Source organism: Hypanus sabinus, chromosome 3 (assembly GCF_030144855.1).
Source record: "Hypanus sabinus isolate sHypSab1 chromosome 3, sHypSab1.hap1, whole genome shotgun sequence".
Lineage (NCBI taxonomy): Eukaryota > Metazoa > Chordata > Chondrichthyes > Myliobatiformes > Dasyatidae > Hypanus > Hypanus sabinus.
This window is the reverse complement of record NC_082708.1, coordinates 131,105,115-131,120,356: the sequence shown is the minus strand read 5'-3', so window position 1 is coordinate 131,120,356 and position 15,242 is coordinate 131,105,115. Positions and strand designations below refer to the sequence as shown.

At 40.1% G+C, this 15,242-nt stretch overlaps 1 protein-coding gene across 6 annotated transcripts in view; it reads right to left on the bottom strand.

Moving 5' to 3' along the window:
• The window catches only part of inpp4b (inositol polyphosphate-4-phosphatase type II B), a 786,855-nt gene that overhangs the window by 357,751 nt on the left and 413,862 nt on the right, over nucleotides 1-15,242 (bottom strand). For 5 of the 6 annotated variants that reach the window (XM_059965139.1, XM_059965141.1, XM_059965142.1 and 2 more), the window contains one exon: nucleotides 4,556-4,674. The exons of the other annotated variant lie outside the window; for it this stretch is intronic. In XM_059965139.1, the coding sequence (XP_059821122.1) occupies nucleotides 4,556-4,674 (119 nt within the window). The remainder of the gene's footprint in view (nucleotides 1-4,555; nucleotides 4,675-15,242) is intronic. 6 annotated transcript variants of the gene reach the window in all.

Below are 15,242 nucleotides of genomic sequence, written 5' to 3'. Positions count from 1 at the left end.
GGTCACCCTCAAGCCCCAAGTACAGAAGATCATCCTTCTTTATGGGGTTGCATGAAAAGCGAAATCATTTTGCTACGTGAACAACCATTGATGGACGTCCCTGGGACAAAGTATCCTTCCCAACATGGTACCAGATTGGGACCCCCATCAGCTAAATACTCTTTCATCCTTTAGGCCAGGCTGCATATGAACAGGAGAAGATAGGAGCAGGCGTAGGCCACCAGGCCTCACCATTCAATATGACCGATCTGTCTCTCCTTCTGTGCCGGTTCCTCATCCTTGTGTTTCTATATCCTGTTGCAGAATTGCAATATCCTCCATCATCTACTTTCATATCATTAGCAAGCTCAGAAAATGTACCCAACGAAGGAATATGCAGCATAGTTGCAACATTTGCAGGACACAGATTCGAGATTATATCAAATCAGACTCGGTTAATTGAAAATTGGGACTTGGTTAGATTCAACAACTCCTCCTTAGCCACTGACCTGAGGCACTGAGAGATGTGGACCAATAGCTTGACTACCAGGAAAGGCAGAAATTAGTTTCAGTTTGACTCCCCATCTGAATTTATCCTGCGTTGACAAACTTTTTTTAATATATCTTTATTAATCATTATGAGGAATGACAATTATAGTCAAACCAATAGGATATCATTGTGACAGAAACTTAAATAAAACCATTTGTAGAAAATATTTTATAAAATATTTTAAAATAATTTTAAAATGTGAGATATATATCAAATTAGAGCAGATAGTATATGATTAAAAACACAGGTAAATATTATTAAAAAGTACAACAACTTCAGCCTATTTTGGAGTGGAACAACTTTCTGAAAGTCAAGTCAATACACTGTAAGTATTTGTCTTCAACTGTGGTGGAGAAGGCAACTCCCCAAGAGGAATTCTGAATTCCTGACATAAATAGGATTACTGTGTTGAATGTTTCATACACAAAAATCCTGAAGTTGCTTTTAATTTCCCAAACTAATGACACTGAATACCAATGGTTTGTGGTCATTGTTACCACAAATCCTGAATCATTAAAGTAACAACAATTTGTTTAAAGAGGTAGGTTTTAATAGGTATGAAGGAAAGTGTTAGGTAGGTTGAGAGAGATTTGGGGAAGATCTTCCTAGACTTAGGGCCTCACCAGCTGAAAACATTCACACTAATAAGAGGATGAAGGAAGATGGGAATGTACCAGAGTCCAGTTAAAGTTGCAAAGCTGAAGATCATTACAGAGTTAGAAATGGCTCCAGCTTAGAGAGAGATATGAATATGTCAATGAGAATTTTAAAGTTACGGTATTTTTGGACCAGAACACGTTATTGGTCAGAGAGAAGAGGAGTAATGAACGAATGCATGAAATACATTTGGTGGCCAAGGATATGAAAGGACCACTTATAGAGGCTGTAAGATGGTAGCCACCAAAACTTACATTTGAGAAATTTTTATTTGCTGCACTCTTCTCTACTCGTAACCAATAAGATCATGGTAATTGTTGAAAGTTATCCATGCAGAAGGGATAGTAAAGTAAAAAAAAACTAGCTTGTAAAAAAAACAAAGCAGGAATACTTCAAATGTTCAACATGGCCTAAAAACAAAACAGCTCCTCCCCTACCCCAAACAAAGCTACCTGTTTTCAGAGGTAGTGTTGTCATTGGAGCACCAAGGTAATGTAATTTATCAATGTTTGCCATTACAAGTGGCAGCCATAAAAATTAGTTCATAATGCCAGTTCGTCACTAATGGCCCATTGCCATAGACTGCAATCTTCTCTTCATAATTACAGAGTAATGAAGGCACATATCCTGTCCTGTCTCCCAGCCTGTTTTTGATTAACATGATAAGAATGCTCAATGTACTTTACTGATGTGGAGACAATTATTTACACAGTGCATATGATGTTATATCTTAGTTAAATATGCTTCATAAACTCTCTAGAAAAAAAATTACACTCAAGATTAACACGCTAATCAAACATCACATTTTAACATTATAGTTAACATGAAGTATATATGCCTCTCCATACAGTATGTAATTCTTTTATTAAACTTGTATATAACAGGAAAAATATGGTGCAAAATTAAAATTATATAATTAAAGCATAATTACTCATACATGAGAAGGAATAAGTAATTCCAAGAAATTTTATAGTAATTCTTCAAATAACTCAATTGAAAACTAAGCTATTCTAAAAGACACCAAAAATTGGATCTAACGAGTTAGCTAATTATAATAATAACATAATAATAAGAGTATTATAATTGGCCTCAGCCTCCCTAAATTACAAGAGAAAGAAAGACGATTATAACTCCAAGTTCTTGCCCTAATTTTATTGATTTTTTTCTCACTGTTTTCTTATTTATGAGCTGTTACATTATTTACACTGTAACAATGACTATACTGAGTACTGGCTCCTGCTGATCAGTTACAGGATTCTCTGTGATGTCTGTGACCGTCAAAATGCCTGTGGTCACTGAACGGTCAAGGAAATAATTTTATGGATTCCATTACTGAAGGGAGACATCATTCATAAAACATGTTTCAATGTGAATCAGTACCTTTAGGAACAAAGAAGACAAAACTGACGGGCGATTATAAAAGTCTAGATTTGATTAATGGTACATTTCTCGACTGCTAACTTGAAAGGACTGAATATATTTCATATTACTATATTTATACTGTAAAACATTTAAAAAGACAGCAATTTGTACAGCTTTATACATTGGCTTATAAGGCCAAAGAAATTGCAGTAAACACTTCAGTTCAAAGACAAAAGCATTATGATCCATGAATGCACTTCCTCCACAGGTTCCTGCAGAAAGTGCGACATTTCCTATCACAACAATCCGGAAAACGAAATGGAGACTTTGGGTGCCATTCAATAAAATTAGACACCTACTTCAAAGGAAATTTAGTCTCTGCTTTCAAATCAGGTGCTAAATCAGTGAAATCAAAATTGCTTTGTAATTTAACAAAAGCACATTATGCTTGTCATGCAATGACAAGAAGAACAGTGATGGGCCTTAAATATGAGGTTACTGTCTTAGAGTAATCAAAGGGCTGGCCCTCGGTAGTTAAATTTGCACACCACAGTAAGCTGACTGATTAGATGAAACAATTTCAACACCTGTCATATGTTCCACAATTTAATAGAACAGAACATTTATTATTTTTGGTTTGAAGGATTTCTTTCAGTCTTTTAAAAAATATTCTATTTTTCTCATTTTACCACTGCTTAATTTTATTGGAAGGAATCCAATGGAAATGTATTTCTTCCCTAAGGCCATACATTTTTTTTTTGAGAAGCTGTCCGCTTTACCTATACGTTGCCTTGTATTTGCATTCTGCAAGGAACTATAAAGCTTTTTTTGAATGATACTCTTATAGTTTGGTTAAAGTAACACTTCAATAAAATGTCTGCAAATTTGCACACCACTCATGCTAATGCATTTTGCAATCTGTCATCACTATTATTGTAAGGTAATTTAAACATGATTTATGCATACAGATCCTCCTCAGGTTATGAACATCCAAATCACGGGCATCCCACACATACAAACAAGCATTTGGAAGCCCAGCGGGAATGATAGAATGGATTTGCCAGTTACTGTGGGACTGCAAGCATCCAACTGGGAATAGGGTACTTCTGTGCACCTTCACTCCCCAACAACGCCTCCCCTCGCCCATAATAACTGGGGGCTAGATTGAGATGAACAGAGCTAGGAGTGCTGTGTAAACTCACTCGCTCATTCCCTGACTCAGTGAGTCTGGCTGCCGACTAACTCTTCCCAAGCCTACTTGCTCTGCCCATCACAGCTGTTTCTGCAATCCTCTCCCACGCACTGTTTTTGTTCAAACATCTTGGGTTATGGATAGTTTTCAGGAATGGAACCCCGTTGTAACCTGCAGACTGCCTGCACAAAAAATGTAGACGATAAGTTTTTGAAATTCCTACATCCATATCTTCGTAAATGAAGGAACATCATAACATGATGTAGTGAGGCACAATGCGCCCCTCAGCAAGCCTAGAAACCAAACCATTACTGCATAATAGCACATCTTGATTCATCCAAAGGGATTACCAGAAGTCAGCTCTGTGCTTTCAGGAGAAACAGATATCAGCATGTAAAATCCTCTGAGAACTGCAGGTAGGTATTTCTGCTAACCTGTTTTGCTGATGTGAAGAATATTAGGAGTATTGTGCCCTCTGTCAACTGCTCCTTTTCAGTAAAATTGTATCAAAGTCCGGTCATCACCTTCCCTAGTTTTAATTTGGTCAACATATCATTTTCATCCTCTTTTAAAAAGCAAATTCTGCCATCAATAATAAAGTTCAAAATATGAAATTAGCTATGACTTCTAACACGTTATTCACAGGTTGCACAAAATCAGGCTCCTCCTATTTACTGGGAGCATATAGTCTTAATTCAAACACAAACAGCTTAAGTTCTGGGGCTAGGCGTGGGGCTTCACAAATTTCTGAGGGTAAATATTAGGAAATCCATACACAGAAGGCAATTGAAATTAAGTACCACTGAGACACTCACCTCCACTGTTTCAGTATTAGAGTATCTGGTCAGGCTCTGCTGTGTAGGATTTATGACTGCGATCTGCACAAAGGCATTCGGCTTCCGATCACGAGCTGTAGCCACCAGTTCCTTGCATGCTGGCATAAAATGCAGAAAAGAATTGTAAGCAGGACTTTTAAAAATATATTAGGAACATAAAAGCTCGCTTCTGAACAGCATAGCTGTAGCCACAGCACGGCAGTCTGCTTTGCAGAGGAACTTTCCAACTAAAGGAAGTCCTTGGAAGCAAAGCTTATTGAAGGAAGTCACATGTCAAAGCTTGTTTAGAGAATTTTCCATAAATTATACCATCCTTTATTTGATTTCCTGCCAATGCTATACTGCCAAATGTTCTTCAGTTGTCTGATCTGCACATGCATGAACATACAGTGTATCATTGTGTTAATTCACTACCCATGTTTTATCAGGCAATAACTCACCCTACCATCTGTTACGCCACAGGATCCAATATAATTTTAAGCAGGAACAAAAAAGGCTTCTAGTAGAGTCAAACAGTTTTTGCATGCAGAAACCTGCTTGTCTTCAGTACTTTTCTGCCTCTCATTCAGTGTTATTACATATGTAGGAATGATTCCACATCATCATCAGCAAAAAGTAGAATAACCCCAATCACAAATCTCAAAGGACTAGGCACAGTGTAACTTTTTAAGAAATGTTTCACTGAAATAAGAGATTCTCCAATTTTAAATTGCATTAATGAGGCAGGAAACATTTTGGAAAACTGTCTTGGCTGGCTGCAAGCTGGTGCAGATCAATCAGCTTAATGCATTTGCCAGACGGAATGTGGTTCAAGAATTGAAATGTGTACTGCAGTGCACTTTGAACAGAATTCTCCAGGAGCACTGTTAAATAACAGTGCACAGTAATCAAATACGTATCACTGAAACACGATATTTGTGGTGATAGATTTTGGTGTTTTAATCCAAGATACTTTTAGAAGTCAGGGACAAGGCATAAAACTTGTTGCTTCACAATTGTTTTGAGAGAACAGAAGAAACAGGCGCAAAAGCTAGTAGCAGAGGGCTTACTGACAAGAGACGAAGAAGATTAAGAAGAGGATTAAGATGGCACTGCTTTGTACTCAGCTATTTTATACCCATAGAGATAAGAAAAATTCCATTCTAATCCATAGATTAAAAATTAACCAGTTAGAATGCATTTAGTTAATACTGCAGTAAAAATTAACCAATGAGAAAACACTTATTCACTTAATGTAGAACGAAGAGCTTCCAGAATGATACTTTGTATAGCCACTAGAGGCATATTAAACAGTTACACATACTATAACCACTAGCAATCAAAGTAAGCAGTTGCTTGTATATAAGTAATTATATAAAATACAGACAGATAATTAATTGTTAAACTGCAATGAAAATAATAGTTAGATAGTCAGATCCAATAAGGGAGTGGAGCATAAGATCTTCAAAGAAAAAAAGGCTCTGCTTACTGACACTATTCTAAAAGCTTGCTAAAGTTATTTGGCAATATTAATCAATTGCAATGACTAATATTTGATTTACATTGGAGCAATCACAGTAACATTCTCCAGCACTACAAGATTAATCAGTAGTCATTTGACTCACATGCACTACACTAGCATGACTTTGTTGGCAGATTGCAGTAGTTGAAGCTAGCTCAGCTTTGTTGAAGCCCCAGCTGCACCTCTTAAAAGAAGGACTGTGGCAACATAAAGACCAATAAATATGATGTCTAATATCTTTTCCATTCTTAGACCAGCTGTTTTCATGATTCCTCTAGTGGCTTTCTGCATATGCCCCGACTGTTTCTCCTCAGCAACTCAGTTTGAACAGCTTCTGCTCCAGGTATAAAAGTGTAGTCTAAAGCTGGGTCATTTAGGCCACAAGTCTTCCAAAGAAGTGTGAAGTTACTCATACTGGTCAGAAAAAAAAGGAAACAGGACAGGCCAAATTGCACATGTGGGCCTCACCAAACCCTGCTCACAAAATGACTTACAGAACCTGGACAACTGGAAAATTCTTGTCCTTAACTTTGCTAAAAGTGAAAATTTCTGAAGGTCACTGAAATTCAAAGACATTCAAAAAACTTTTGAAAGTTAATGTGACAATTCAAAAAAGGTTAAATAGGTATTTTAAAATAAGTCACTAAAAACACTTGTAAAAAAAATTAAAGTAATTCAATTAATTAAAACTAATCTAGATTACCTTATACTTGTCATTCTCTCTCAAGTCTCACAGCCAATTCTGTCCATTCAAATGAATAAGTTCACTGTTCCTGCTCCTGCTCTAAACTGGCACTGGTTCAGCGATCAGATTCCCCAGTGTAACTGCTGAGATTTCATCAGGCTCATGCACTGCCGTTGTGCTGCATGTCAAGACCAGCTGGGATCTATGGGCTGAACCTAAGCAGAAACTCTGAGACCTTCAAGTTCACATGGGTGTTCTTAAATTGCTGACACTAAAGAGAACAAACAGCAGCAATTCATCACTGAACTGCCAGAATTTTCTTACAAGACCCACAGACTATCTTTGAAATAATAAGGAACAAGTAAATGTTGGTGCACAAACCTCGATGAGTTTGCTTTGAAACAAATGGGTTAAATTGCAGGTACTAAAAGCAATTTGGAAGCTAAATTGTGTGCTGGCCTTCAGTGAAAGGTGGTTTATGTAAGGAAGCATTGCTATATTCATTCAGAGTGTCAGTGACAGCACACTTGGAACAGGCTCCAGCTTTAGACTGTGCAGCCAAGGAAGGATACACTCATCTTGGAAGTGGTACAGATGTGATTCATTTTGTTAATTATGGGACCATTGAAATTTCTCACGAAGACAAATTCAGTAGGATAGGCCAGTACTCACCAGGGTTCAAAACAGAATGAGGTGATATAGACCTTCCTTTAGACGATTCCAGAAGATAACATTCTGGTGCTAATAATTGCTCGAACATTCAGTGCAGCAAATCTGCACATATTTCTAAATGTCTTGGCACCCATTGAATGTTTTGGCAAGATTTTTATGTTTCCCGATGCTATTAAATCTCTGTACCTTCCCCAAGTTTGTCTTTGAGAAGACTTTCAGCCACATTGGTCTGCATAGTGGTAGCTGTTGTTTACGAATAGATGAAACACCTTTTCTTTTACAACAGTTCAATCTAAGGGCCAATCATTCCACATCTGTATTAATATCACTCGACACCACCTTACCTATTCACTACTTCCTCAGCACACTTCCATACATCTTCATGCACTGAACTGATTTACAGTGGCAACTTGTCTCAAACTACCTCTCCTCTTCATAGGTCATGGAGCTATACCAACACAGAAACAGGCTATTTGGCCCATCCAGTCCGCACTGAACTGTTATTCTGCTTAGTTCCATTGACATTCACGTGGACCATAGCCATTCATACTCCTCCCATCTATGTACTTATCCAAGTTTCTTCTAAATGTTGAAAAAGAAGCCACATCCACCACTTCCATTGATAGTTCGTTCAACACTCGCACCACCCTCTGTGTGAAAAAGCTTCCCGTCAGGTTCCCATTTTACCTTCCACCTTTTAACTATGACCTCTACTTCTACTCTCGTCCAACCTCAGTGGAAAAAGCCTACTTGCATTTACCTTATCTATACCTCTCATCATTTTGTATGCCTCTTTCAAATCTGTGCTTATTCTTCCATGCTCCTAGTTGTAAAGTCTTAACCTATGTAAGCTTTCCCTATAGTTTAGGTCCTCAAGACCCAGCAATATCCTTGTAAATTTTCTCTGCACCCTTTCAATCTTATTGATAACTTTCCAGTAGGCTGGTGACTAAAACTGCACACTATACTCCAAATTAGGCCTCACCCAATGTCATATACAACTCCACTGTAACATCCCAACTTCTGTACTCAATCTATCGATTTATGAAGGCCAATGTGCCAAAAACTCTCTTTACGACCCTCAACTGTGACTCTACTTTCTAGGAATTATGGATCTGTATTCTCAGATACGTCTGCTGCACTGCAATCCTCAGTGCCCTATTGTTCACCGTCTATGTTGTATCCTGGTTTGTCCTCCCAAAGTACAACATGTCTCCATTAAATTCCATTTTCCATATTTCAGCCAATTTTCTATCTGGTCCACATCCCACAGCAAGCTATGATCACCTTCCTCACTGTCCACTCACCCCAATTTTGGTGTCCTCTGCAAATTTGCTGACCCAGTTTACCACATTTTCATCCAAATTATTAATATAGAAGACAAACAACAACGGACCCAGCACCGATCCCTGTGGCATACCACTAGTCACAGGCCCCCACTCAGAGACCAACCATCTACTACCATTCTCTGGCTTCTCCTGCTAAGCCAAAGTTGAATCTTATTTACTACTTCAATCTGAATGATGAAGTGTGTGTGTGTGTTTTACAAGTAAACAGACATTCACAGGATCCACAGCATTTGAGATAATCAAGGCTTTGGGATCAACACTTATTGAACTGGTTTCACAGCAAGCCAGGTTCTTACCTATACATCTTGGAGAAGCAAGGTTTGTGCTTTCCTTGCTCACATCTGTCACCACATAAAACCTCAAGTCTGAAGTCACGGACATCCCTGCACAGTTCTCACAGTCTAATTCATGGTCGCCCTCCCTCTCAACTTCTTGCTATATACAGTAACTACGTATCATAATCTGATCATCATTGCAGTATTTATGACCTCTACAGCTAAAAACCCAGATACATCTAGTTTCCCAATCAACCCACAAGCTTCAACAGACCAGCCATGGGTAGTCATTCTCATTTCAGGGTCCCCAAAGCCAATTCATTCCTGTGAAGATTAGAGCTTCCATTCTCGTCTCATAAATATGTGTTATCTTATCGTGCATATTAGAAAGGTTCTCTGAAGTGAAGCTTTAAGGGACCTTCCTAATAATCAATTTCAGGTTTGCTGGCAGCTCTCACAATTCAATGTCATAGCCAATCGTAGTTATCTCATATGTTGCGAGGTCCACACAACCCAATGGGATGTATCTTATAGGATCAAAAATATCTTCTTCTGATCATCCTTCCCATAGCTCCATGCACTTGAGATGAACAATATTTCAGACACAGTGGCACCTTTGATTTGGTGCTACATATGAAGCTACTTAACTAGATAAAATCCTGTGGCGTTACAGGAAAGATACGGCATGGATAGAGGAATGGCTGACAAGCAGCAAGTGGGAATAAAAGAGGCCTTTTCTGGTTGACTGCCGGGGACTAGTGGTGTTCCTCAGGGGTCAGTATTGGGACCACTACTTTTCACATTGTCTGTCAATGATTTGGATAATGAAATTGATGGCTTTGTGGCAAAGTTTGCAGATGATACAAAGGTAGGTGGAGTGGTAGGTAGGTAATGCTGAGGAAGCAATACGATTACAGAAGGACTTCGACAAATTGGAAAAATGGTCAAAAAAGTGGCAGATGGAATCCAGTGTTGGGAAATGCCCGATAATGCATTTTGGTAAAAGGGACAATAGTGCAGACTATTATCTAAGTGGGGAGAAGGTTCAAACATCAGAGGTGTAGAGGGATTTAGGAGTCCTCGTGCAAGACTCCCAGAAGGTTAATTTACAGGTTGAGTCTGTGGTAAAGGTGGCAAATGCAATGTTGGCATTTTTTTTCAAGGGGAATAAAATATAAAAGTAAGGAGATAATGCTGAGGCTTTATAAGACACTAGTCAGGTCACACTTAGTTTTGGGTCCCATATCTCAGAAAGGATGTGTTGCTATTGGAGAGAGTCCAGAGGAGGTTCATGAGGATGATTCCAGGAATGAAGGGGTTAACATATGAGAAGCGTTTGGCAGCTTTGGGTCTATACTCACTGGAATTTAGAAGAATACACGAGGATTTCATTGAAACCTACCAAATGTTGAAAGGACTAGGTAGGGTCGATGTGGAGAGGATGTTCCTTCTGGTGGGGGTATCCAGAACTAGAGGGCACAGCCTCAGAATTGAGGGGTGACCTTTTAGAAAAGAGGTAAGGAGTGAATTTTTTTGCCAGAGATTAGCGAATGTGTGGAATGTTCTGCCACAGACTGCGGTGGAGACCAAGCCCGTGGGTATATTTAAGGCAAAAGTTGATTGTTTCTTGATTGATCAGGGCATCAAAGGATATGGAGAGAGGGCAGATGTATGGGGTTGAGTAGGATCTGGGATCAGCCATGATAGAATGGCAGAGAAGACAGTGGGGCTGAATGGCCTAATTCTGCTCTAATGTCTTATGGTCTTGGAGACACCACGGCCATGGTTTCAGTGAATCTCACACCAGGGCTGGTAAAAAGCAAATGTTGCTGACTGCATCATATTTATGCCAAGCTTCAGTTTTCAGCAAATAGTATACACAACTCAGCCACTGTCTGCCAAGATAGAGCAAGGTAAGAACCAAGAGCCAAGACAAAACAGTATCTAAACTCAGAACAGGACATCAACCGGGAGTGAAAATTACAGGAAGATGGTGAAAGTGAGATGCTAACTGTCAGCCTCAAGAGCCCCATCCCTGGTCCTCCTAAACATGATGTGAGGCAGTGTTTATCGTGGAAAGGTCCTCAGAAGCCCCCACAGCATGCTGTCCATCCTGTACACTCACATTCAAATAACTAAACCATACTCTCCGACTTGCTTAATTCACTACAAAAGGACGTCTTCAAAAAGGTGGCATCCATCATTCAGGACATCTATCACCTGTGACATGCCTCTTCTTATTGCTACCATCAGAGAGGAGGCACAGGAGCCTGAAGATACACACGCAGCATTTTTGAAACAGCTTCTTCCTCTCTGCCCTCAGATTTCTGAACAGTCCATGAACCCACCTGTAAACACTACCTCACTATTTTTGCAAAGTAACAAGTTTTGTAATATATGCCAGTGATATTAAATCTGATTCATATTCTACAGTATCTTAAGAATATTTTTCAGTCAGCATGATAGAATGTACTGGCAGCTTACCCTGAACCCGTAATGTAACTTTTAATTAAATTCAATTAAATTACTTAGTTCAGAATGTGCTCCAGCACCCATTGTTTTGTTTCCAGCATCAGATTTATGAATGGCTTGCTAAGTTATTACCGAGCTGACTTCACATTACGAGTCTAGTACTTGCTAGATTTGCAATTAATCTCAGTGGATGTATGTCTTCCTTGTGAGCAGCTCTTTCTATTTACCAATCCCTCAGGAACTCATCAAGTGGTCCACTTTAGCAACACCAGCAGTCAAGGGCACTAATGGATATTATGGATGAGGGCAAACTGCAAAGGAGCAGCGCTGCTCAAGTAGGTCAGGAGGGCACAATAATCTCCCCTTGATCCAACGGAATTCCTGGTCAGCAATTACAAATGGACCCACAAAGCCCTGTGAAAGAAATGCAACATGCAAGCTGCCCAGTTGTACTTTGTGGAGATATATCAGAATTCTTTTAATTTCAACAATGACTTGAATAACAGAAATTTCTCAAACAACAAGGAATGAAGCATAGACTGTCATAATTACAGTGTAATGACATCCTCATAATTCCTAAGGCAGTTCAACTTGTTCACTTCTGCTCTGCCTATCTGATTCAGACTTGACTTACTCTCACAAAGTATTACTTTTGATTTTCTGAGAGTGCATTGTCTGAATAGTAAGCCATTTTGAATCATCTGTAAAGTCTGTTATTGTATTTACGATTAAGTCCTCATAGTGTAAAGGAGCTTGGTGATAATTGGATGCTGTCGGCAGCTCTCTGATGCTGGACTCTATAAAGGAGACCGACTAAGTTCATGTGACTTCATGCTATGATACACTATAATGTTCTCGTACAGCCAGGATCACTGTTCACTACTTTGAATAATTAACCACTTTGACAAATACTAAACAACAAGGGGGCCTTGGGTTTTGCAACACATGGCCATGGAGTGCAATTTACATATGCTTACAAAGGCATTCCTTTTGTGCTTTGAATAGCCGACCACACTCTCAAGATACAAGATTCAAGATTGTCCTGCTGTAGGGTCTCAGCCCAAAACGTCGACTGGACTCTTTTCCATTGATGCTGCCCGGCCTGCTGAGTTCCTCCAGCATTGTGTGTGTGTTGCTTAGAATTCCAGCATCTGCAGATTTTCTTTTGTTTAAGATTGTTTGATGTGATTTCCAATACACAGGTGTAACAGAGAATGAAATCATTGTTACTCTAGATTCAGTGCAGCACAAATAGAATCACAATGAGATAAAGAAAGCCATAATTTAACACAATAGCTGATTTACATAGATAGATTGTATATCTGTAAAGTGAAGGTAGACGCAGGAGTGTCTGTGCATAAGCTACTCTGACAGGAAGTGATAAAATGGAGGTGGTGGGGGTGGGCTAGTGAGTGGAGGTGTTGATCAGCCTTACTGCTTAGGAAAAGTAATTGTTTTTGAGTCTTGTGGTCCTGTCATGGATGCTACGTAGCCTCCTCCCTGAGGGAAGCGGGACAAAGAGTCCATGAACAGGGTGAGTGGGATCCTTCAGGATGTCACTGCCTTTTTTCCAGCACTTTTCTGTTTATACGTCCTTGATGGTGGGTAGGCTGGTGCCAGCGATGCGTTGGGCAGTTTTGACTTCCTGTTGTAGAGGCTTGCTGTCCACTGCAGTGCGGTTTCCGTACCATGCATGATGCAGCTTGTTAGGCTGCTCTCTACTGTGCTTCTGTAGAATGATGAGAGTATAGATGGACACAGTCCAGCTCTCTTCAGCCTCCTCAGAAAGTAGAGGCATTGGTGAGCTTTCCTGATAGTAAGGCCATATGACATAGGAGCAGAATTAGGCCATTCGGTCCACTGAGTCGGCTCCACCATTCCATCACAGCTGATTTATTAACCCTCTCAGCCCTAGTCTCCTGCCTTCTCCCTGTAACCGTGGGCACCCTCATTAATCAAAAACATATTAACCTCCATCTTAAGTATACACAATGACTTGGTGAATCCACAGATTCACCACCCTCTGGCTAAAGAATTTTTTCCTCATCTCTGTTCTAAGTGAATGTCCCTTGTTTCTGAGGGTGTGTCCTCTGGTCCGAGACTCCCCCACTATAGGAAACAACCTCTCCACATCCACTCTATCTGTGTCCTCTGGTCCTAGACTCCCCCACTATAGGAAACATCCTCTCCACATCCACTCTATCTGTGTCCTCTGGTCCTAGACTCCCCCACTACAGGAAACATCCTCTCCACATCCACTCTATCTGAGTCCTCTGGTCCTAGACTCCCCCACTACAGGAAACATCCTCTCCACATCCACTCTATCTGAGTCCTCTGGTCCTAGACTCCCCCACTATAGGAAACATCCTCTCCACATCCACTCTATCTGTGTCCTCTGGTCCTAGACTCCCCCACTATAGGAAACATCCTCTCCACATCCACTCTATCTGTGCCCTCTGATCCTAGACTCCCCCACTATAGGAAACACACACTCCACATCCACTCTATCTGTGCCCTCTGGTCCTAGACTCCCCCACTATAGGAAACATCCTCTCCACATCCACTCTATCTGTGTCCTCTGGTCCTAGACTCCCCCACTATAGGAAACATCCTCTCCACATCCACTCTATCTGAGTCCTCTGGTCTGAGACTCCCCCACTATAGGAAACATCCTCTCCACATCCACTCTATCTGAGTCCTCTGGTCCGAGACTCCCCCACTATAGGAAACATCCTCTCCACATCCACTCTATCTGAGTCCTCTGGTCTGAGACTCCCCCACTATAGGAAACATCCTCTCCACATCCACTCTATCTGTGCCCTCTGGTCCAAGACTCCCCCACTATAGGAAACACATCCACCCTATCTAAGGCTTTCAATATTCAATAGTTTTCAATGGGATCACTATCATTCTTCTAAACTCCAGAGAATACAGGCCCAGAGCCATCAAGTGCTCTGCATGTTAACCCTTCCATACCTGGGACTATTCACTCCTCTCAAAATTAATTCTAATATTGCATTTGCCTTCTGTAACACCAACTCAACCTGTAAATTAACATTTAGGGATTCCTACATGAGGATTCCCATGTCCCTTTACACCTCTGATTTTTGAATTTACTGCCCATTTAAAAAATAGTCCATGCCTTTATTCCATTTGCCAAAGTGCCTGACCATACACTTCCCGACATTATTTTGCATTTGCCAGTACTTTGCCCATTCCCCAATCTGTCTAAGTCCTGCTACAGGCACAATACTATCTTTGTATTTTGCGTAAACTTGGCCACAAAGTCATCAACTCCTTTATTCGAATCACTGGCATATACCATGAAAAGAAGCAGTTCTAACACCAGTCCCTGAGGCACACCACTAGTCATCAGCAGCCAACCAGAAATGGCCCAATATATTTCCACTCTTTGCCTTCTGCCAGTCAGCCAACCTGTATCCATACCAATACCTTTCCTGTAAAATATGCATGGGTACCTATCTTGTTAAGCATCCTCGTGTGGTACCTTGTCAAAGGCCTTCTGAAAATCCATATAAATAACATCTACTGACTCTTCTTTGTCAACCCTGCTTGTTACATCCTCAAAGAATTCCAGCAGATTTGCCCTTAAGAAAACCATGCTGACTTCGGTCTATTTTATCAACCACCTCAAAGCACCCCAAAAGCTCGTCCTTAATAATAGACTCCAATGTCTATAATTGCCTTTCTT